Source organism: Hemicordylus capensis, chromosome 2, assembly GCF_027244095.1.
Source record: "Hemicordylus capensis ecotype Gifberg chromosome 2, rHemCap1.1.pri, whole genome shotgun sequence".
Lineage (NCBI taxonomy): Eukaryota > Metazoa > Chordata > Lepidosauria > Squamata > Cordylidae > Hemicordylus > Hemicordylus capensis.
In genome coordinates, this window is record NC_069658.1 from 130,690,395 (window position 1) to 130,713,952 (window position 23,558).

The 23,558-nt window shown below is 44.9% G+C and overlaps 1 protein-coding gene across 1 annotated transcript; it reads left to right on the forward strand.

Annotated features, from left to right (window-relative positions):
- Positions 1 to 12,877: 12,877 nt before the first annotated feature.
- TMEM215 (transmembrane protein 215) lies at positions 12,878 to 17,669 on the forward strand. The gene has a single exon (XM_053289208.1). The coding sequence runs from the start codon at positions 13,307 to 13,309 to the stop codon at positions 14,099 to 14,101; it is 795 nt and encodes a 264-aa protein (XP_053145183.1). The 5' UTR covers positions 12,878 to 13,306; the 3' UTR covers positions 14,102 to 17,669.
- Positions 17,670 to 23,558: the final 5,889 nt, after the last annotated feature.

A 23,558-nucleotide genomic window follows, 5' to 3' on the forward strand; every position in this document is an offset into this window, starting at 1 on the left:
AATTACACCTAGGGCAGGCAAAGAAGGGAGGGACTCCCAGCAGCTGCAGCTCATTTTTTGCTCTTCCCGCTCACTAGCGCAGGCTGCTACAGTTTGTTATACAATATGAAGTGAAGCAGAGTCTTCCAAACAAATTTCAAATCAAAAATTTCCCAGAGAAAAACTACATTAGTGAAAAAGTTCCAGCGAAAAATTTTGCAGTGAAAAATCCCACCAGTGATTATTTGGATGGCTGTTGCTTAAAAATAAGGACATAAAAAGAGCGAATGACATCTTTAGATCTAGGCCACAAGATCAAGGAAGTTGCATCAAGGGATTGCTTCTCAAGATTAAGCCATCACACCCTGATAATAATGATAATATCTTGATCACTATCCATGTGGTGGGAAGTGAGAACACCTTTTCCCTCCTCACCCACCAGATGGCCACATGTAGGTATAACATTCAAATAGGGCATACATGTATACAGTCTAATGCAGAAAGGCCCAGATTGTGCAGTCAATAGCCCAGATAAAACTAGGGATGTGCATGATGTCGTTCATGCACATCCGGGGAGGGGGCGGAGAGCGAGCGCTTTAAGAGGAGGAAAGCAGGTCTTACCTGCACCTCCATGGCCCCTCAGCTGCACCCCCGCCCCGCCACCCCAGCACAGTGCTGTCAGGATTAAACTCCCGGCCCCTGTGGGTTGTTAGGAGCAGCCCTGCAGCTATGAGGCATGGCGTTTAAGCCCAACAGCATATGCGGGGGTGGCAGGGGGCAGCAGAGGGGCCATGGAGGAGCAGGTAAGACCTGCTTTCCTCCTCTTAAAGCACTCGCTTGCCCCCACCAAAACGATTCGGGGGAGGCGATGCTCGAAGCATTTCAGTGCCTCAAAATAGAGTCAACGTTTCATGCACATCCCTCGATAAAATCCAGCAATCAACCATATGATCTGGGCCTATGCATTTTGGAATATTTTGTTTGTGTATGCCCTGTTAAAACAGTACCAGGAGTGTAGCTATAATTGAGCAGATGGGTTCAAAGAACCTGGGGCCCTCAGCTCTACCCCTCCCTCTTTTCTTCATTATCTCCCTCACTCCAGGGCTGCTGGGGAGAGGGGTGAACATGGGCCCCAACTCCCCTAGCTATACCCCTGAACAGTACAGCATTCCTCTTACTCCATTGGTGTCAGAGGCAGGACAGGGCCAGAAGGAAAAGTCTATATTCTCACTACTCACCATGCATCAAGGAGCATCCTAAGTATGTACAGTCCAATCATCATGGGAAACCTATTTCTCTGCCTCACATGAAGTGCTACGTTTAAATTCTCATGTTTGTTCTAACTGTGGACGGATCAGTTCAGAGTAACCTAAGTTCGCCGCTACTCCTACACAATAACGCTAGGGCCACACTGAGAACGTGCCTGCCCCTACGTCACTCAAGGACATGTCAGTGCTGAATACAGACACTATAAAGCTGAAGTGATTTTTTCAAAATACTTTTGCTCCTTTTGGAGGGCCTCACTACATATTACATTAACCTTGTCATTAAGAGATAAGCTCAAATGGAGATGATAAGACTAGAAAAATGACTTTTGTCAACAAGCAGCCAAGAGGAGGTGGTCAATCTGTTTCAGAACTATAGGGCACAGAGAGGGATTTTTTTTTCTTTTTTCTTTTAACATTTTCCCTTTATGACTGCAAATAGCCTCTTTGGGGGGAAATAGCCACCTCAAGGATTTTTGGCGGGAAATCAGCAGAGGGGAAAGTGTTGACCCCCTATCCCTTTACACTGCATCCCAAAGTGGATTGGGTGCTAAATTTTTGATAGAAATGGGATACTCCCCATCCACTTCCTGTTTTAAGCCCATCCCTTAACAATGGGCTTAACGTAATGTGTAGTTTAACCCTGAGGTATTTGTTAATCAAGCAGTGAATCTGGTTTCAAACCATTTTAACTGCATACAGAGCCTCTGTGCATTCGTTGGGGCCGGCTACCTCTCCCCCCCCCCACCTTCTGCCCTAGTCTCCTCCGGCCTGTGCCAGGCCATCGCTGCCTCGCCTCTGTGGCCGGTCCTGCCACCGCTGCCTCGCCTCCGCTGCCGGGCCCACCGCAGCGACCAATCCTCCTGGGTGCGTCTCAGCCAATCAGGCACCTCCACCGCCCAGCCAATCAGCTGGGCGCCGGGACGCACATTTCAAGGCTCACCCAGGAGAATTAAATATATAGATACTTAGAATGTATATATGCCATCACTTTAAAAGACCCTGAATTCTTCATTTGACAACATTATTACATTGGGTAGCGGGCTCAAAACATCTTCAGCACATAGCTAAGTCTCATGTGCTCTGAAGATTCATGAGTAGACCCACTGAAATTAATGGAACAGGTTAGCCATGGCTAACTTGTCCCATTCATTCCAGCAGGAGTACTCATGACTACCTTAGTCTGGATGTCAGTCACCATATCCACACTGAAATCTTATCGGTCAGTGAACAAAATCCTAAGATGAACAAGTACTGAGGGTTGAAACAACAACCAAAGGAAATCCATTAAGCCCATTTAGATATAAAAGGCATTTGATGTCTAGGCAAAATGCAAATGAGAAATAACCATTCTGGGAATAGCCCTCAGGTTATTATTTTACAAAACTTTCTAAATAGGTATCAGATCTCACCACAGCCGCCTGCAATATATCATTTTCCAGCAAACACAAAGGTAGGGAAGGGAATATAATACAAGCTCTGTGAAACACACACAGTACTATTTTCCTGCACAGTTGCAAGCAGAGAAATAATGTGTATTTGAGGGTGGAAAGGGCACAGGACTGTATTCCTAAAGGCATAAGAGAAATGTGATAACAAGGCAATGAGAAGCTTGCCTATTACACCTGCTGTTCTGAGCTTTGTGGCCTTTGCTCTTGATCTACCGTGAATGAATTCAAGGTTATTTAAAGTTGTTTGTGAAAGAAGCCAAGAATTCCTCTAGAATTCTAGAAGCAGGCTGTCTGTCGGTAACCAAACTTACCAAAGCCATGATCCCAGTATGGGCTACTGGACAGTGAGGAAACACAGTGGACATGGATGCTGAGAGAGGGCTGGGAAAGGGCTCTTACCTGTGGTGGTGGCGGCAGCAGTAGAAGTGTTAGCTGCTGAGACTTCTGCCCATGTGGGAGCTCTAATTATGGCTCCTGCATGATCCAGGTCAGCAATCTCAGCATCTGTCAAAAAACTACATAAGAGCATTCAGAAGAACAATCACCACACTTAAAATAAAAAGGAATGACCAGCAGCTGGCTTCACCACTTTAATCAACTTGATTTATTAAAAAGGCTGTGCATCAGGCTCACACACACACATTCACTGTTTCTTTTCCAGCCACACTTTACTTATCACATCAAGGGTTGCCTGATCAAATAAAAAAGAAAGACTATGGAACTACTCCCCACCTCCCACCCCCGCTCTGGAGAGTCCCGGGGAACTGCTGGCTTTTGAGATAAGGGACTCCCATTGTGTTCCATGAAGCTATGATAGTCTGAAATAAGGAACATCACCTTAAGACCAAAAAAATAAAAATAAAAATGTAACCATAACATCCCTTTCTTCCCTGCCTCTTGATTTCTCAGCAATCTGTTTTAGGAGAAATGTTTGTGAAAAGAGTTTAAGCCAGCAAATCTCAGGCAGAGTGTGGGGGTGGGAAGAGAAAGAAAGCCCATATGCCTCCTCATATGTCCATTGCAGCTAAATGGTTTCTTTAAAATTCCCAATGTATTGCTTTATGCCTCTCTCCTACTTTGCTCACACTCCAGGTCCAAACAAATATGAAATCTCAGTTTGTTCCAAGATGGTTACAATTTGCAGGACTAAATATAGCCAGTAAGGGTTTCCCGGAAGACTGGTTTGCCCCCATTGCTAATTTCATGTTCTGTTGCTAAGCCTCAGGAGAAAGGAAAGCAAAGAATAACACAAATAAGAGGTGCTCAGGTTGACATTCACAGATTACCTTGGTGGTGTGGGTTCTGTGCATGGGTGCCTGCCTTTCTGCATGGAAAGCAGATTACTTGTAATACCAATCCTTCAGTCATCTTTATTACGGTCCAAGACCAGCAGAAGATAGCATGAGGCAGTAATTATGAGGAGTACTTACAGTAGGATAGGGCAAATTATAAAGCAATAAAACCATATTACATTAAAATCACTACGTTAAAATTATTACATTAACATCACTATGAACGATAATTACTATAACATGATTACTATAAAATTACTAATAATTACTAGAGGTTATATACGAGAATTACTGTAAAATGCTACTCTGGTGGGAGGAGGACTGTGAAGCTACTACCACAGCTCAGCTTAAATACAGTAAAATGCATTCAAATAGGGGGAGAACAGAGGCAAAAGGATGAGTACAAGATCACTGCATTTATATTCAAGGTTGTATGCATCTGTCTACGAGAGGGTAAAATGTAAAATATTTAAACTATAGGGAGGGTGTCTAAAATATGTGGGACAGAATAACTGGCGGAGAGCGAAGCAGGCAAGTAAAATAGATAGTGGTTAAAAATCGGTACAAGACTAATGCCTGGTTATGGACTGGCAGTGAGGGCCTTGTATGCTGCCGCACAGAACTTGGCAGTGTTATACGCGAAGGCCTGATCTTCATGGGAAAGCAGCATCCTGGTGTAAACTTGACTAGGCTGGCCAGGGTACTTGAGGAGCAGTGGAAGTATAAGCTTATCGTGACTGTCCTTATACAAGGAGCAAGAGAAGAGTACATGCTCTGTGGTGTCTACTTCCCCAGAGTCACAGGGGCAAAGTCTTTCCATGATTGGTAGCTTTCTGTATTTACCTTCCAGCACTGCAGAGGGAAGGGCATGACAACGGGCAAGGGAGAAAGCCCTTCGGAGGCTTGGGATTTCCAGCTGTGTCAAGTACTCAGCAGGGGAGAAGGTGAATCGAAGTCTTTCTGAGGACAGGAAGCCTAGAGCCCTGCCGAGGTCAGACTGGGGCTCAGTGTCCCAAATCCTCTGTTTGATGGCTGTTGTTGCCTTGTCACAGCACATAGCAAGTAGGAGGGGCAGGGGAAAGCCCAGTAGTGCCCCTTTACTCTGGACTGCCCGTTTCCAGGAGGTTTGGAAATTGTCCTGTAGGGTCAGAGGGGCCAGGCCCCGAAGGCTGAGAGCTAGTTTGAGCCAGTGGTTGAGAACAGTCATCCACGCCCTGGCCTCAACTTTTATCATACCAGATTCCAGGCATAGAATTGCATTGGAGACAATTAGGCAATTATATGGAACATGATGCTACATGATGCAGTGATGTTACAGAAAGCTTTAAGGGGGATTAAACAAAGGCTGTTGGATGATACTCTCCAACTGGTCCCATCCCATGCGATTAGGGACATTTACCTGTATGCCCTGCCTCATTGTACTGTTGCCTAATTGTGAACCACCCCCTCATGCGTGGTTCACAATTAGGCAATTAAGGAGTAGGGATGAGCGAAACGTTTCAGATACAAAACGTTTTGTACCCAAAACAGCCTGTTTCGGGTGTTTTGTAGACAAAACAAAACACCCACTTTCCAGATCCAAAAGTTTTGTATACAAAACAAAACGTCCCTGTTTCGGCTACAAAACGTGTTGTTGTTTCGACCTCCATTTTGTAGTGATCTCTGAGTCAATCTCCATTTTGTGTTTGGCATCTCTTTGAATTTCCCACCCTTCCAGCCTTCTGATCAGTGACCTAAATCATGGGCTGACCTGCTGACAATTCCCTCCTTGTTCCCCATTGGCTCTTTTGCTTCTTGCCACTCTTTACTGACCCCACATTGGCCAGGGGAAGGGTTGCTAACCTATGGGGTGCTGGGTTCTGTTGTTTCTGTGGTGTTGTGAGTGTAGATTCTCTGGTAGCATATGAGAGTGGATTCTTGTTTTTCACTGAAAATCTCATATGCTACCAGAGAATCTACAATGAACACCTCAGAAACACAAAACCCAGTACCCCAAGGGCTTGTGGGTATGGAGGTGGTTGGCACCTTATGTGCACTACACAACCCCTCGCTCTGGGAAACCCCAGTGCCCCCCAAGTGGAATGATGGGGCTGCTGAAACCTCCATTATTCCCTATGGGAGAAATCTTAAAAGACACGTAAACTTCAACAATTCACAAAAGATCAGCCCTTTGCCCAATGGAGAGGAGAACTGGTCTTGTGGCTGAGTATGACTTGTCTCCATAGCTAAGCAGGATCTGCCCTGGTTGCATATGAATGGGAAACTTGATGTGTGAGCACTACAAGATATTCCCCTCAGGGGATGAAGCCGTTCTGGGAAGAGCAGAAGGTTTCAAGTTCCCTCCCTGGCTTCTCCAAGATAGAGCTGAGAGAGATTCCTGCCTGCAACCTTGGAGAAGCCGCTGCCAGTCTGTGAAGACAACACTAGATAGACCAATGGTCTGACTCAGTATGTGGCAGCTTCCTATGTTCCTCATACAAATAACCAACAGCACAGTGGCAGGATGAGAGGGAAACAGGACCTGCATGCTTACGGTGCACTCATGTCCCTAATTACATGGGACAGGGACAGTCATACTATCCTGTCAGATTCAAACCAGCTCACAGCCACAAAAATGAGAACAACTCTACAAATCACATAAGAAAATAATGAAAGCAAATGCCACACTGGTACCCAAACAGTAAAACTTATCTGCAACTAAAATCTCCATGGATTGCTTTCGGTGGTCACCTGGAGATGGATGTCAGCTCCTAGCATTGGCAACCGCGTCACCACAGCCAACAGAAGCGAGTGAACTATCATATGTGGGTGCGAATGTTGTTGCACACCTAGACACCCTAGACATTCTTCTTAAGAAACACAACCCTTTTATGCAAATTTCCCAACAACTTTGTTTTTGGCACCCAAAAGTGGATGACAAGTGGACGCCTCTGCTTCACAGCAAATTCCTTCAGTGGGCCGCTGGTAGATGGTGCATGTCTCCAGGAGCAAACGGAGCACATGGGAAGCAACATGGGGCAGGGGAAGTTGGGGTGAAACCTGCAAGGCTATTGGAAGGTTGCGCAGGAGTGATTGCAGCACCTAACTGCTGGAAATGAATAAGCCTGCTTGCACCTCCTTTTCTTTAGCATGCGCTGGGATCCCTCTCCCTACCAGGCAGGATGCTAAACATCTGCAAGAGGTGGGGGACATTTGGACCTGCAGATCTGTACTAGCTTTCTTGCAAACAGCTGGTTTCTATGTTGTTTCTGAAGCACCCATTGATCCAGTCACTTTGGGTTGCAAAGCCACCTAGCATGCTCTTGTCTTGTTTCTTCTCATTAATGTCAAGGCTTGGAGGCCAGGGCGGGTCAGTGGATAGGTCTCCGACTCCATTGGTGCATCCCAGTGGTACACATCTTTACTGAGAAGTGCACTCAGATTTCAACAAGTCTTAGTATATTGGCACAGCTGTGCCAGTATAGTTAAGATGAGGAGTGTTTTCAACATTCCACTATTATAAGCCCTGAATATTCTATTAATTATAAAATCAAATGTATATCCACCCAATCCCTCTGAAACTGTGCTCACATCAACTAGGGGACAAGAGACACTACCCCTCCATATTTGGAGCAAATCTGTTGCAAAACGGCTAAGATACAGCATTTTTTTAACTCCTCAAAAGAGGGGTATTTATTTATTAATTAGAAGCATTTAATATACCGCCCACTCCAAAGTCTCCGGGCGGTGTGCAGTGACATGTAAATAAGGGAACAATAAAAATTACAATCAAAAATTACATTACAAATTGCAAACTAAAATAGATAATGGAAAGGAAATAAAGTAAATTACAGGGCAAATGCCTGGTGAAAAAGAAAGGTCCTCAGTAAGGATGTAAAGACCAGTAAAGAGGGGGCTAGATGAATCTGAAGGGGAAGAGAATTCCAAAAAAGTGGGGCAGCAACCGAAAAAGCCCTTTCGCGAGTCCTAGAACTCCGAACCTCTCGAAAATCAGGGACCGACAAAAGGGTTCAAAGTGTTGGTGATCTTTTTTCACCACAGAAGACGTATATTTTTAATGTTTGATGTATTTTTAGCATTCCCTCAAAATTCAGGTCCATACTGGACTGGTGCCTTTTGCTGGTTGGAAAAACATCAATCTAACAATTTTTAGTAATGTATTGTTCAAAATCCCCATCATAAAAGGGGGGAAAAACTAAGGGAAAGTTTGCTAAGAGCATAACTGTGTCTGCCCAATGAGAATTCTTAAGCCAAAGTTGGGAGGGGCAAATCCTGGCAACTTCTAGCGAGTGACATTCTGGTTCTGAACATAGATCCCTGATAAGGACAGTCTATGAGCACTCTGGCACTTGTATAGTTATACATCACCCCCCACCCCTTCCTTTCATGTGCTTTTGTTTTCTCTCTCTGCCCCCTTTCCCTTACCCCCACCAAAGGGGGGAATCAAAGCCCCTCAGCAAAGCTTGGAATAAATTACCAGAAGGTAAGACCATTGATTACAATGGAGCTTACTTCTGAGTAAACACACATGGGAATCAGGATGAGCAGAGATCCTAGGCAAGACTTTGGGCTCTCTTTTATTCCTCCTCTCAGCTCTCAGAAAAGCATAGAAAGGGGGGGCCCTTCTGAGGAGGGACCCCATTTATTTCTCTGGGGCTTACTTCTGAGTAAAAATGTATAAGATTGCGACCAAGGATACCATGCTAGGAAGTTCTGAAGGAAGAACCTCAAGGAAACCCTAAAAACCATTCCCACCCAGCTCCAAGAAACCACCAGTCTGGTGTAGACTGCTCTGGAACATGGAGGTTCTACATCAGAGCCAAACTGCTTGTGAATATGGAAGCTTCACTTGATCTCATGTAGAACTTCCACATTTAAAGGCAGTCTACACCACAATAATAGTTTGTTAGCACTGGGTGGGAATGGTTTCTGAGATTTCTTTGCTGTTCTTCTTTGGAGCTTTCTGGACGCATGTAGCTGAGCACTGTGAGAAAGAGGATGCTGGCTGGAGCACACATGCCTTTTCCAGCAGCATTTTGATAACTGAACCTGTAATTCTGCGTGTACACCTAGAAGGAGGCAAACTCCATTAAACTCAGTGGGACTTGCTTCTAGACAGAGGTGCACCTAGGTAATTTTGGAGCCTGGACCTAAAGGCCTTTGGAGCCACCCCCCACCCCCATGCCAGTTAAGCATCTTTTTTTTTAACACACAGGATCTTGAGGGCACAAACCCTGGGTACACTTGGGTTGGTACACCTGGGTGGTGTACCCAGAACAGACTAAAAACAATTTGGGGGCCTCCAGGGGGTGTGGAGGCCCTGGACTTCAGCCCCGAAGTCCGGGGGTGCCTCTGCTTCCAGATAATGAGGGAACAGTTAAACAATCCCTGGAAAATGGTGTTGGGGGAGTTGAGAATAATGGAAAGGCCCTTTTAAAAATGAGAGTGGAAAACAATGTAAAAATCCTGTGTGGTAAATTCACTACCACCAAACTTGGCACACAGATTGCTCTCAAATCTGGCATTAGCCACAGCATTCCACAGAGCATAAGATCTGTTAGTATATTTAAAACAAAAATGCCAATAATCCCGCCTCTCCTGCTTTATAGGGAATACAGCAAGAAAGAGATGGTGGCTGACATAATGAGGAACATTACTCAAAATCCAACTGAAATTAAAAGCACATGTTAAGGAATGCCTAATATTCTTTTAATTTCAATGAGACTACTTTGAGTAAGCCATTATCCTATCAGCCATTAAGTGGAGGCCTGGGGCTTATAGGAGGGAAATCTACTCCGTCTATGCTCAGAGGCTACATCATGTGTACAAGTGCACTACTTTCTAGACAGAAGCAAGGGACAGACATTAATAAGTATTATTAAAACATGCCACAACTTTATTAGAAGAGGAAGAAGAAGAGCCAAGGCCAGAAGAGCTCTTATCAGCACCTCAGGGCTCAAGTATAGCCAGAGAACGGGCCCTGGAAAGGCTGCTGCTCAAGGCCTCCGTGGCCTGAGTGAAGGAAGGAGAAAAGGAAGAAGATATAAGGGCGCATATAAGTTTCCATCCCTTCAAAGAGTTGGGGTTTCAAGAACTGGGCGGGGAGAGTGTTCTGTAGGGTGTTTATAAAGCAGAGTATGAGTCACTATATATAGTTAAAAGGTGCAATTCAGAAGGTTGAGGCCTACCATTTCAGTCAGATTGGCTTACCACTGTTTCAGGAGACAGCATTGCTGATAACACCATCCTGAAGGAAATTAAATCAAGCAGGAGAACTGTGAAGTTCATGGGAAATTTCTGGGAAGAGAATCTGTAGTTTTGGGCACAGAGTCTAAAGCAGTTTTTATTTTTCATAATGTGTGTGTGTGTTTTAATAAAGGAAAAAAATGAAGCACAGATTTAAAATTACCTGCTTCTTCTTGGGTCCTTATTCGCTGCTGAATAATCATGAGGTGGGATCACAATGACACTATTACTGAATCCACTAAGTTCATTGAATTGTGTTTTTCCAGGGGGTGGATTGAGTGGGGGGAGTGTGACTTTATCTTAGTTGAAGGTGTTACAAATTTTTTGGTGTTCAACATCAGGAAGTTCTACCTTGTGGTTTCTGCTCACATGATTTTATTATTTGGTAGATGATTTATAGAATTTCACTCAAAACAGAACTTTGAAAGCATTACATTTGGATCTTGCTTGCTCTGTTGGACTGAGTGGAGCATTGCCAAGTGTGCAAACTCAAAATATCCTTTAATAACTATATGTTGTCAAAAGAAAGAAAGAAAGAAAGAAAGAAAGAAAGAAAGAAAGAAAGAAAGAAAGAAAGAAAAAGAGATCTGTGCTACTAAAGTGGGGGCTGGTATCCTGTGAGTTTGAAGATCAATTCTGTGCCCAGCACAGTTATTGAGGCCGGTAATGCTATTAGTCTGAAGAAGCATGGGTAGTAACTTCTGTCAAACAAGGCTTAAGATACTACAAGAACCTCCAAAGAATACTGATCAAAATCAGCAGTTTTTCAATAGAAAGGAAATTTTATCCTCCAATTGCAGAGGAAGCTTCCATGGTGAAGAAAACACTTATCAAAGAATCTCTCCTTCTGTCACAGTTCTGCTAGTATAATTAAGATGGGGGAGCTGTTTCAGTAATCTAACAGTATAAGCCTTGAATATTCTCCTGGTGAAAAAATTTAAATTGTCTGCCCAATCTGCCTGAATGTTTCAGGCATCAGCTAGGGGACATCACCCCTTCTGATCTGGTACAGAAATCGACTAAGACGCAGCAGTTTAAAAATGGACTCTTAAATGCTAGAAAACAGGTTTTGGCTACTAGGCTGTTCATCGAGCGCTCCAGGCCCAATGAATCTGTAGCACCCCTCTGGTGCTGCTTCTACTGTGGCCATCTCCAGTACAGTTCATTACATTCCCGGTGCTGGGAGGGCCTCTTCTGCAGGAAGCAGAGCTCAAGCGGCTGGCTGAGAATCCACACATTGGGAAAGCACATGGGGATATCTGGGAGTGTACTTCTTTCCAGCGCTATTTCCATGGCTGTGGCGGAGGGGTGTATGAACTTGCAAGGGAATGCAAGGAGGTGGCAATGGGTTGGGAAGAGAACTCAAGGTAGGGTGAATCCCGATAAGGAAGCACAAGTGTGTGGCAAGGTTATAGGGTCCTTGCAAGCTATATGAGGCAGTGGGGGCAAGGTAGTGAGTGGACTCGTGAAGGCACGCATGGCAGCAATGAAGTGGCAATTGTACTTACCAGGGGGTGCAAGGTAGAGGTCCACCCTGGTTGCATATGAATGGGAGACTAGATGTGTGAGCACTGTAAGATATTCCCCTTAGGGGATGGAGCCGCTCTGGGAAGAGCATCTAGGTTCCAAGTTCACTCCCTGGCATCTCCAAGACAGGGCTGAGAGAGATTCCTGCCTGCCACCTTGGAGAAGCTGCTGCCAATCTGCGTGGGCAATACTGAGCTAGATGAATCTATGGTCTGATGTAAGGTAGTGGCAGACTGCCTTTGAACACAGAGGTTTCACATCAGAGGTCTACTGCATGAGAATGGGAAGACTCCACTTAACCAGTATGGGTAAGCTCTTCCCCAAAGTGTCTAATCAGCTTTTCCTTTTTAAAATGCCTGGAAATTCAGTAATCCAAAAATCTTCGGTTTAAGATCAGATTTAAGATGCTTTACATTTTCACTCGTGCTCTAAAAAGAATGGAAATTGCAAGTTAAGGTGCCCATCTTAACTTCCGTGCCATACCCCTAATGAATTTCTATCAGATGCATCTCTGATCAAGACAAAATGTGGATGTATGGAGCCTCATTTCTAAAGCCATCATCATATACCACACCTTAAGTGGCGTAGTGGGGAAATGCTTGACTAACAAACAGAACGTTGCCGTTCGAATCCCCGCTGTTATGTTTCCCGGACTATGGGAAATTCTTATATTGGGCAGCAGCAATATAGGAAGATGCTGAAAGGCATCATCTCACACTGCGCCGGGAGGAGGCAATGGTAAACCCCTCCTGTATTCTACCAAAGACAACCACAGGGCTCTGTGGGCACTTGCAGTCGACACCGACTCGATGGCACACTTTACTTTTACTTTAAGTCCCAGAGAGATCGATGTACTCCCCAGTTTAAGACTGAAGCCTTAATCTGATGTTAAACAAGAAGCCAAAGGTGCGTCCCCCTCCCGTTCGATTTAAGTTCATCCCCTTTTCACTACACGCATATAACTGTGGGAGTAACCCCCTCACTAGCCCGGAGTGCCTGTGTTGCTGTCGCTTGTTTGTATAAGTCCCCCCACCCAGCTACCCGCCGGCCCCAACTACAATTCACAACTGCCCTTGATCCATCTCCCATCTTTGTTGATCCAGCCTGGGATCCGAACCAGAGCAGCAGAGGCCCACGGGACTTCGCGCGCAAGATTGCAAGGAAAGGCAGCTCCTTCGCAAGGCTGGCTTGGCTTCAGCGGCGGCAGCAGCAGCAGCGCTAAGAGCAGCGGTAGCGGCAGTCGCGGGAAGGCAAGGCTGCCTTGCAGAGGCTGTGGAGCTATGCTGGGGCCAAGCGGAGAACAAGGCGGCGTGCTCCACTGAGGCTGCGAGATCGCTGCAAGGGCGGGGAGGCGAACTAAGACGCCCACTTGCGAGCCTGGCCAAGTTGGAGTTCGCTGGGGCGGAGTGCTTCCCGCCCGCCCCTCGCACGGATCCTCTTCGCAAGCGGAGCCAGGATCGCTCTTGCTCCCCCGCCCCGCCTCCCTTCATTGCTTAGTGAAGCAAGGGGATCGGATCCCATGACCTAGGGAGTGTGTGTGCAAGCCATGCGACCCGACGACATCAACCCTCGGACTGGCCTGGTGGTGGCTTTGGTCAGCGTCTTCCTGGTGTTTGGCTTCATGTTCACGGTGTCCGGGATCAAGGGGGAGACTTTGGGGGACATCCCTCTCCTGGCCATCGGCCCGGCCATCTGCTTGCCTGGCATCGCTGCCATCGCCCTGGCCCGGAAAACCGACGGCTGCACCAAGTGGCCCGAGAACAGATGTTGCCCGCCGTGCCGCTGCTGCCGCAAGAAGCCCAAAGACAAGGACGCCCTGGAGCTGCTGAGGACCCCCTCGGACCTGGAATCGGGCAGGGGCAGCTGCGATGAGCTGGCCAAGAAAGCTGCCTACGCCGCCCAAGGCAGGAAGGCCAGCCACAGAGGAGAAGGAGGCGGCGGGGGGGACTCTGTCTCCATCATCTCCACCTGCACCACCATCACCACCGCCGCCGCCGCCGCCACAGGGGAGTGCAAGAGCTTGCTCAGAAAAGCGGAGCAGGAGGAGATGCTGAGATACTTGGAGAACTGTTACCCGGAGATGCCTGGGAATGTATTTGTGGCCGACGCCACCCCCTATCGTGCCTTAGAGGAGCAGCAGCAGGGGTCGCCCGTCTTGGAAGGGGCTGCCGCTGCCGCTGCCGCCGCCGCCGCCTGCCCCGACACGGAGGACAACATTTTCGTGGCTCCCAGAGACAGCATCATCGTCTGCTCCTACAAGGAGAACAGCCCTTACGACAGGTACTGTTGTTATATAAATCCCAGCGAAGAAGTCAGCTCGGACCACGAGACGATAATCTGACTGAACCTTGACGCCCTTTCTCCTCCTCCTCCTCCTCCCAACTTTTCTTTTCTTTTTCTTTTTCATGTGGCCCTGTATTTCTGAAAGTAATAAACACTCCAAAGTAGTGACTGGTTTTGCACTGCATGGGACAATCCTCATAGCTGTTAACTGGTATGTGACTGATACTCAAACCTTTTGTGCCTGAAAATATTTAAATGTTTTTTTCTTCTTCTCCTGTTAAAAGTAATAATAAGCATGTTTAAGGAGAATCATTCTTTTCTATGATGATCACAGTGACGATTTGTAGCAGTGATGCTGATGATGGCTTTGGTAGAAAATGTGGCGGGGTGGGGAACAGCATGACAATTCGAGGCACTTGCTAAACAGTTTGCAAGCAAGGAAGAAGTCAAACGCCTGTCCTTGTAAACTAAAGCTCTTTGAATTCTTCCTCTCCACTGACTTCTGCAAGTACTCCTGAGAGGAGCTGGGGCTAAGTTTCAGTTAGCTAGATGTTTTCTTTTCATCATCTGAAGGATCAGGTAAAGGTAAAGTGTGCCGGATCAGGCAAGTCGTGAAAAACAAGAACTGAAAACAATTGTAACGGCCGGGAAGAACAGTGGGAGAGAAAGAGCAAAAGGTAAAACAACCCCACCTGGCAGGCATATTATAAAAGATGCAAATATGATTGGCTTTTTGCTGCTTAATAAGGAATTGGTCAATTTAAAAGTACTTAATGCATCTTAGGTTTACAACTGTTATTTTTTCCTCTATCTCTGTTCTATTCTGTCACTTTAAAAATGCAACCAGAGGGATAAGTTGTAGCTTTTTCCAAGTTGGATTTCCAGGGAAATGGATGAGAAGTGCAATGTAACTTGTCTAAAACTGGAAAACATTTTGAATTTCAATCAGTTTGTGACTTAAAAAAATAGGAACAAAGTTTATTGAAATCTGGAGACAGGTTCCCTTTTGATGGGGATCAATGCCCCAGGAAAATCGTAAACCTATTTCAAAGGTCATATGCTGCCCACTACATTGGTATTGTCAATAAGGAAATCTTATTCTAAGTGTTCTGTTGTGATTATCTGGTCTCAGCATTCACTGTGACTGCTTTGAATGTATGACAAGGATTGGTTTGGGAAGGGAAATGTACATACAGTAAAGCATGACTTGACTAAGCCCTCCATAGTCAGATTCCTCTAAATAGTGGTCATGCCTTATATCCCAGTTTAAGAACAGCACCCCTACAGAGCATTATATGTTACACTCAGTGAATATTTGCAGTAGTGTAAAATGTAATGCCACCTAGGTGTGTGTGCAGACATTCAGTCATCCTTCACCAACTGTGGGTTTCCCAATCACAGTTTTAAGTATCCACAACTGAGAAATTGTGGCAGATCTCACCAACTGCGACCCAAGTATTGGCGGTTTGGTGAGAATTTTTTGTAATTTGAGTGGTTTGTTTTGTGATTTCTGGAGATCAGGGAGTGATTTCCAGGGCTCAGGGGTGATATTGGAGGAGGCTCAGGGTGATTTTCAGGGGTTCAGGAGTGACTTTTTCTATTTTTAACTGTATTTTGCAATCTTTTCATGAACGCAATTCCCCTAACCCAATTTCCCATTGGTTTTAATGCCTTGCCAACTGCGAATTCGCCAAATGCGAGAAATTTCCCCCGGAACAGAACGATTGGTGAGGGATGACTGTATATGTGAAGCAGTGCAGATTTTCTCCTGCAGCTCAAGTGTGACTTACCCTGCCTCAAGTTCAACACATTTGATAGACACATATCAGCAAATCAAATGCTGCTTAAGTAATCTGTCTTGCCCCTTTATACTACGATTGGGTTTTCTGCCTTTTTTATTTTTAAAGCACCACATGCACATTTTTTCAATTAAATGTACATTCATTCATACAACCTTTCCTCCCTGCCTCAAACAAGAGAGGAAAAGTAGGTCTTTGTTTTTACATTTATATCCTGCTCTTCCTCCAAGTCGAGTGGTATACATAGTTATGCATATCCTCACAACAACTTGTGAGATAGGTGAGGATGAGAGAATACTGACTGGCCCAGACTCAACCAGAAAGTTTGATGGCTGAACAGGGATTTGGGTCCTAGCCTAATCTAACCACTACACCATACTGGCTAACCATACCAGTTAGTAATGACTGGTTTCTGGCCAATCCATCCTGTGCACATCCTGCTTCAGTTGCAAGCACATTGAACAGGTTTCTGTAACATTTTATGCAGGGGAGATTATAGCCCTATTCACACATTATGTTGTACCTGCATTCAGATGTGTGTGCACACGTACATGTTTTTGTGTGAATGACTATACTTGCATTCATTGTAAAAGTGAATCTGGGTACAGTTCCCTGAAATGCAGGATACAGTTAGGAAGTGTACTGCTGTACCTGTGTTCAACATAACATGTGAACAGAACTGTATCTGTGAATACTGTACACAGACTGTACAAACGTGTTGAACATAATGTATGAATAGGGCTTATATCCCTAATAAAAACAATGTGAGAGCATTTCCTCAGTGCTTCCACAAATTATGCCCGTACACATATCTATCCAGGATGCCTGGACATATGTCATCCTGCCACAAGGCCAATAGCCTTTTTATTTTATTTTAAAGGATTAGATCATTCAGGGAGGAAATGTTTTTCAATGACCATTAGCTGTGTCAGCTATGGGGCCTCCAGTGATACTGGGCAGTATACCTTTGAATACCTGATGTGGGGTAAACAGTGGGGGAAGGCTATCACTTTCACCATGCCATGCTTGTGAGATTCCAGAAGCATCTGGCTGACTGTCTTCGGAATCAGAATGCAGGGCTCAATGGACCTAATGTCTGATCCTGCGACACAATTATTATGTTCTTTTAAAGAAAATTCTGCTCCATCTATGCAATGACAGCAGTTGTGTCTAAAACCAATTCTTATCCATATTAATGGCAAATCACTCTTGGTTTCAAATGCATAGGGTCATTGTAAGAAATATTCACGTCTTTCAAAATTGTGGGTGTTCAGCAGAATAGTCTGAAAATGTAACCTGAAATAATCAATCTGAAATTAAGACAATAAATAGTGTTCTAAAACTAGTGGCCCGATCCAGCCAAAGTGAACATTTGTTGATCCCATTGATATACGTGTGCTGCTGTTAAGCATGTGCTTAAACCTCTCCTCTTGAAGCCAATGGGGCTTCAAGGTTCTTCACTCTGGCTGGGTTATATGCCCAGGTTTGTTTTATGTTTTTTTTTTAAAGTAAAAGATAAAGAAACGGGTTTATTTGCATTTTGGCACAACATGGGCTGTGCATCAATTCCCTTTTACCCTTCATAGTCACAATCATGCAAAGAAGAACATTGTGATGACTCAGCACATAACATATTGCTGAGCGAGCCCCTCAGAGACTGCAGGGAATGAATCTGCAAGTCCCATGTACATTATGTTTCTGTATAATATGTGCAATATAAATGTAATATTCTATTTGAGATTTTATATATGTTATATATTTAATCTATGCAGGAAGCTTTCCAAGGGTTAAACGTGAGAAACAATATATTCAATAAATTCCGAGTAATTTGTATTTCTCTGGTTTCTAGAAGTCTGTCCAAGCTTGGGTTTCCATAACTGGTCATGCAGCTCCAAAAAGCCTCTCAGTTTTCTAAATCTCAACATTAGCTTGTGTTTTAATCAAATCTAATTTAGTCCAGACAGGTTAATTAAACTGCCCATTATCCAACTCAACTGAAGGCAGGGGATAATCCTGCAGAAGCCGGCTTCAGATTTTCCACTGAGAGAGGCTGATCGCCCATGCCCCTTTGTGTATGGCATGTTATTTAGCAGATAGACTGAGTCCTCAGGCTCCTTCAGGGCTGTCTGCTTTTTGGAAACATTGTTACAGACAGTTATTTCAAAGGGGATTATCAAAGGGAGAGATGATGGTTTTCACTGTGGGTGTGATCTTTCCTACGTGCTAACCATAAAATAATCTTGCCATTTAGAAAAAAAACAGGGCTTCCCACTTCTTTGCATGCTTACAGGGGACAGCTGTTTACACCAGAGAAAACCTAGTAAGCATCTCAATCATCAAGGCACAAGGAAGGAAAGAACCTTAAAATCACCTAGGCCAACACTTGCCCTAAGCTGGATGGATCCTCCACATTCAAGGAGCAGCACCTCTCTAAAAATCAACACACGACGAGCCCTTTCTCACAATTACATGAGAGGGTTTGAGAGTGGACAGTGGGGAAGGCTCTTAAAACTTAACTTCCCCACAAATGATTCCTCCGCCCTTGCTGCGTGTGCTGATCGGATGCCCAGATGGTTGCCGGCTGCCCTCAGCAGTGCCCCTTGTGGAAATCCCATAATGCAGCGCACACTTGTGTGGTGCATTTCATGGGTCCCTCCAGTGCTGGCAGGGAGCCTGTTCCTTTGTCATAGCTGCCACATGGCACTGACACATGAATAGTTAGCTCGACTTAACCCTGGCTAAGTGGCGGGCTCCCTAAGCAGGTTTGCTGCCATACTGCTGCCAGAAGCCGTTCACCCAGAGATTTCACACACTTGGTTTATGCACAGAATCATTCACACATGGCGGTCAAACACGCAGCCAAGAGCGGGCTTGGCTGCCTTAGCCCGTTTGTGGCTGCGTGTGTGAACAGCCTCAACATCCAGATTATAATAGCCCTATTTGGATGTTATAAAAGCCATTCTGCTATATGGCTTTGAAAGCAGGCTGGAAATCCTGCCCCTACCCCTACCCCCACCCCACCCCCGCCACACTGCTCACAGTTGCCATAGCATTCAGCTGAAGAGGTTAATGCTGGAACCGTGATAGCAGATGTTTCCCTGATCGGAAGGCTCCACCCGATCACGGAAATGCCAGCCATCACAGGTAGTGTTCACCTTTTCAGACAAATGCTGCTGTAACCATGAGCAGTGTAGTGAGGGAAGGAAGTGATGGGCTGGGGCAGAACTTCCAACCTGCTTTCTGTACCATATACAATTACAGCAAGGGTTTTTTAGAATGTCCAAATAGGGCTAAGGTGCATAAGCGGAGAAGAGGAACAGACCAAATGGAATTTAGCAAAAGGTTCTATCAAGGCATAGACTTTGAGCCATTCTACATGCTTATGCGTGGTGCATTCCTTCCAGGACTCATAACTCCACTTTTACAAGGGCTAGAGCTTAGCTTTAAAAAAATATTTAATTAAAGCTGAGAATCTATGTTAGGGTTAAGATAGGGTGACTTTGAATCCCCATTATTTCCTATGGCGGAAATATACAACCAAATGCCCCACTGCCTTGAAATTTGGGTGGTAGGTGGCACCCATGAGGACTTACCCATGACCCAAATTTGGTGCCCCTAAGACCTTTATAAGTGATCTGAATCGATCTAAATCAAAATTGAATCAAATCCAAATAGATTCTGTGGTGTTTTGGGGGGACAGATTTGGACAAAAAACAAATCAGGGGTGATTCGATTTGGGCACAAAACAAATAGGAAAAAAATCGATTTGTGCACATCCCTATTGAATATCAGCACTGCTGCAACAGTGCAGTGCTAGTTTGGATGTCTTGTTAACCCCCTGTGGTAGCATGCAAAATTTTGTGCAGAACATGGTACAGTATGGTTTGACAAAATAAAATGTAGAAAATCATTTCAAGGATGACTTTAACTTCCTCCATCTTAAAAAAAACAAAACGCAACTCTCTCTCTTTAACACTAACACAGTCTGTTTCTTTAATCACCTTGTTCCTGCTCTGTCATAATAATTCAAAAAGCATTTCCTAATCTGGATAGGCTTCTCTAATTTGTCTTGTTTTCTGACCCAACTTTGTTCATGTGAAGCCAAAGATATCCAAACCGAGACTCCTTGTTCAAAAGCGGATGCAATAGTTATTGGGCAGCATCCAGACTGACCTTGCCCTTGTGTCAGGATGCTCCACTTGTGCAAAAGGGGAGGGGCAGTTTTTGCTGATCTCTCTGCTGCCCATCGATGGTTGGGGGACTTTCAGGAATATATTTTTAGGGGCAACAGAGGGAAGGGGGAATCACCCCTTACACGAGTGGAATGTACTTCTATGAGGGCATTGTTAATCTGGATGCTGTCTAATAAATAAGAGTAGATTAACAGTTGATCTCTATAGTTTTTTTTAAAAAAATCTCCCAAATCACACATTTGTTTTGATATGATAGGATTCTTGGAGAATCATCTTAACATGGAGTTTCCAGCTCTCTCACTGATGCAGAGGTGAATGTGAAAACATAAGTCACTCGTATCCAAAGATCTGTATGCACTCAGATGTATACATGGGGTTCTTGCTTGGGTAGGGGGACAGGGTAGGCATGACATCTACCAGGGTGAAGTTGCTTTTTTTTAGCCACCCACTCCAATGTAAAAGTTTTAGCCCACCCAGGAAAAGCTTGGTCCCAGTTTAAAGCATTAACACTTCCTATTTTAATATTGTTCCTTCAATAAATACATTGCTGTGGGTTGTAGTTCGTTCAATTTTAGTTATTCAAATAGTTGACTGTATAAAGTAATAAATTCATAGATTAAACTCAGGGATATGCACATAAAATAAATTTGACATACTGAACATTGAACATCTGCCTGTCTATTTACATTTTTAGTATTGTTTTTTGTGGGCAATGATATATGTGAGAAACCCTATGATATGTCTTAACAAGACTCAGGTCTGAAAGAGAGGTGATGCAGGAGAAGTGACAGGTGCCACTCTTGTTTCCACTGAAGGTCTAATAGTAGTTTCAATGTGTGTTTGATCTAGATCAAGAAAATAGCTTGGGGTATGTATATGTGTGGCTAAACACCCCCTCCTACAGTGCTATTCCTTCAGTAAGGATGAGTGAGGAAAATAATGTGGGAAAAGTGGTCATGTTTGCTTTGGTCCTCAAAAGCAATGTAATCTAATTTTGGCTGTCACCTTCAGAACAATGTCTGCAAATGTCTAGCAGAACTCATCAATGGTTCACTGCACTGTGCAAAAGTTTTCCTCATATAGCCTGTCCTCTCACTCACTTTGTTCTTTTCACAGGGGCGGCTCCCCCATGAGGCAAATGGAGGCAATTGCCACAGGAGTGCTTTTGAGGGGGCACCAGAGTGTGTGCCCCTGCTCCCCCCTGCCTTCCGCCCTGATTGGTCCCCACAACCCCTGCTTCCCAGTCCCAGCAGCAGGTGATGTAATCCTGCCCCATCCCTAGCCCCGCCCCGCCCCACCTTGCCTCCCAAGCTCAGTGCTGCTCTCTGCTCTTTGCTGAGTTTGTTGCTGTGCGTTCGGCTGCCTGGACTTTTCCATGTGGCATCACTAATAACCTGGCCATGAAGGCAGCAGCAGCCGCATTCTGTGGCCTTCACTTCCACTGGATCTCCTTCCCTTCAGGCATGGGAAGGAAAGCCAGTGAAAGCAAGAGAGGACAACCCTGCTCCTGCTCCTTAGTAATGAGTAAAGACCATGAAGCCTCTCTGGTCTTTTTCCTGCTGGGCATGCTGACAGCTGTGGTGGCAGCTACAGGACTCTCCTGCCTCACTTTCACTGGCTCTCCTTCCCATCTTCGAGGAAAGGAGACCCAGTGGCAGTAAGGGCCAACAGAATGCTGCTGCCACCGCCACTAACTTACTAGCATGGAAAAGCCCAGGCAGCCTCCTGCTGAGGGTGTGGCAATGCGCTTTGAATGAACAGAGAGCGGCAGCCAACCTTTGGAGGCGAGAGTGGGGTGTGGTTAGGGACGGGCAAGTTTACAGCAGCTCTGGCCCAGGGGTGGCAGCATAGGGGAGGAGCAGCTTTATTTTGTTGACCTCAGGCACCAAGAAGTGTCAAGCCGGCACTGCTTTGCCATTTCTGCATCTAAAGGCGGCTTCTCACTGGTACTTATGTGAGGGGGGGGGGGGAAGCATTCCTTTCCCAACAGATATTGATGATGATGATAATGATGATGATGATTTTACACAGTCAGACAGGTGTTATTGACTGGTTTGTTTTATCCAGACATCGAATCCTTCCCAAGGGCCTGGGATGGCTGGATTTTATTGTCAGTTGTTATAGATATCGTCGCAGAATATAGGCTGTTCCCAGTAAAGCTGCTTTTTGTAATTGGCTGATGGTGATTTCTGTGGCCCCTATGGTGTTGAGGTGCTCTTCAAGGTCTTTCGGAACTGCACCCAGGGCACCAATGACCACTGGGATTATTTTGGTCTTTTTCTGCCACAGCCTTTCAATTTCAATTTGTAGATCTTTGTATTTTGTGATTTTTTTCTATTTCTTTTTCTTCTATTCTGCTATCCCCTGGTATTGCTATGTCGATTATTTTGACTTGTTTTTCTTTCTTCTCGACGACAGTGATATCTGGTGTATTGTGTGGCAGATGTTTGTCTGTTTGTAGTCGGAAGGCCCATAATATTTTTACATCTTCATTTTCTTCAACTTTTTCAATTTGATGGTCCCACCAATTCTTGGCTACAGGTAGCTTGTATTTTTTGCAGATGTTCCAGTGTATCATCCCTGCTACCTTGTCATGCCTTTGTTTGTAGTCAGTCTGTGCGATCTTTTTACAAGAGCTGATTAGGTGGTCCACGGTTTCATCTGCTTCTTTACAAAGGGGGCACTTGCTGCTTGTTGTGGATTTTTCAACTTTTGCTCTTATTGCATTTGTTCTTAGTGCCTGTTCTTGTGCAGCCAGTATTAAACCCTCTGTTTCTTTCTTCAAGTTGCCATTCTTAAGCCATTGCCAGGTCTTGGTGATGTCTGATTTTCCACTTATATTGTGCTAATATTGACCATGCAGGGGCTTATTTTTCCATTTTTCTGCTCGGTTCTTGACTTGTTCTTTCTTGTAGGCCTGCTTTCTTTCATTGGTGTTGAATAGTTTCGCGTTATTGACCATTTGAAGTGCATCTTCTTCACTGTCCCTTATATATTCTTCAAGGCATCTTTTCTCCTCCTCTACTGTTTGATGGACTTGCAGCATTCCTCTTCCACCTGAGCTGCGAGGGAGGTAGAGCCTATCGACATCACTGCGGGGGTGCAGAGCATGATTGATGGTCATGATTTTCCTGGTCTTACGATCCAGCGTCTCTAGCTCAGCCTGGGTCCAGTCTATTATTCCTGCAGTGTATCTGATAACAGGTATAGCCCAAGTGTTTATGGCTTGTATGGTGTTCCCGCCATTGAGTTTATACTTGAGGATTTTTCTAACTCTCCTGATGTATTCACTTCCAATTTTTCTTTTAACTCCAGTGTGTGCGATGTTATCAGCCTGTAGAATGCCCAAGTATTTGTAGTGTTCTTTCTCTTCCAGGTTCTTGATCTTGCTTCCATTGGACAGTTCTGTTCCTTCTGTTTTTCTTATTTTCCCTCTGTTCATTATTAATGCAGCACACTTGTCTAGTCCAAACTCCATTGCTATATCGCTACTGAATATACGGACAGTGTTTAGCAGTGATTC

Bases quoted from the DNA above. Each gene is read 5' to 3' on its own strand.
- TMEM215 (XM_053289208.1), top strand. From the start codon at position 13,307: ATGCGACCCGACGACATCAACCCTCGGACTGGCCTGGTGGTGGCTTTG.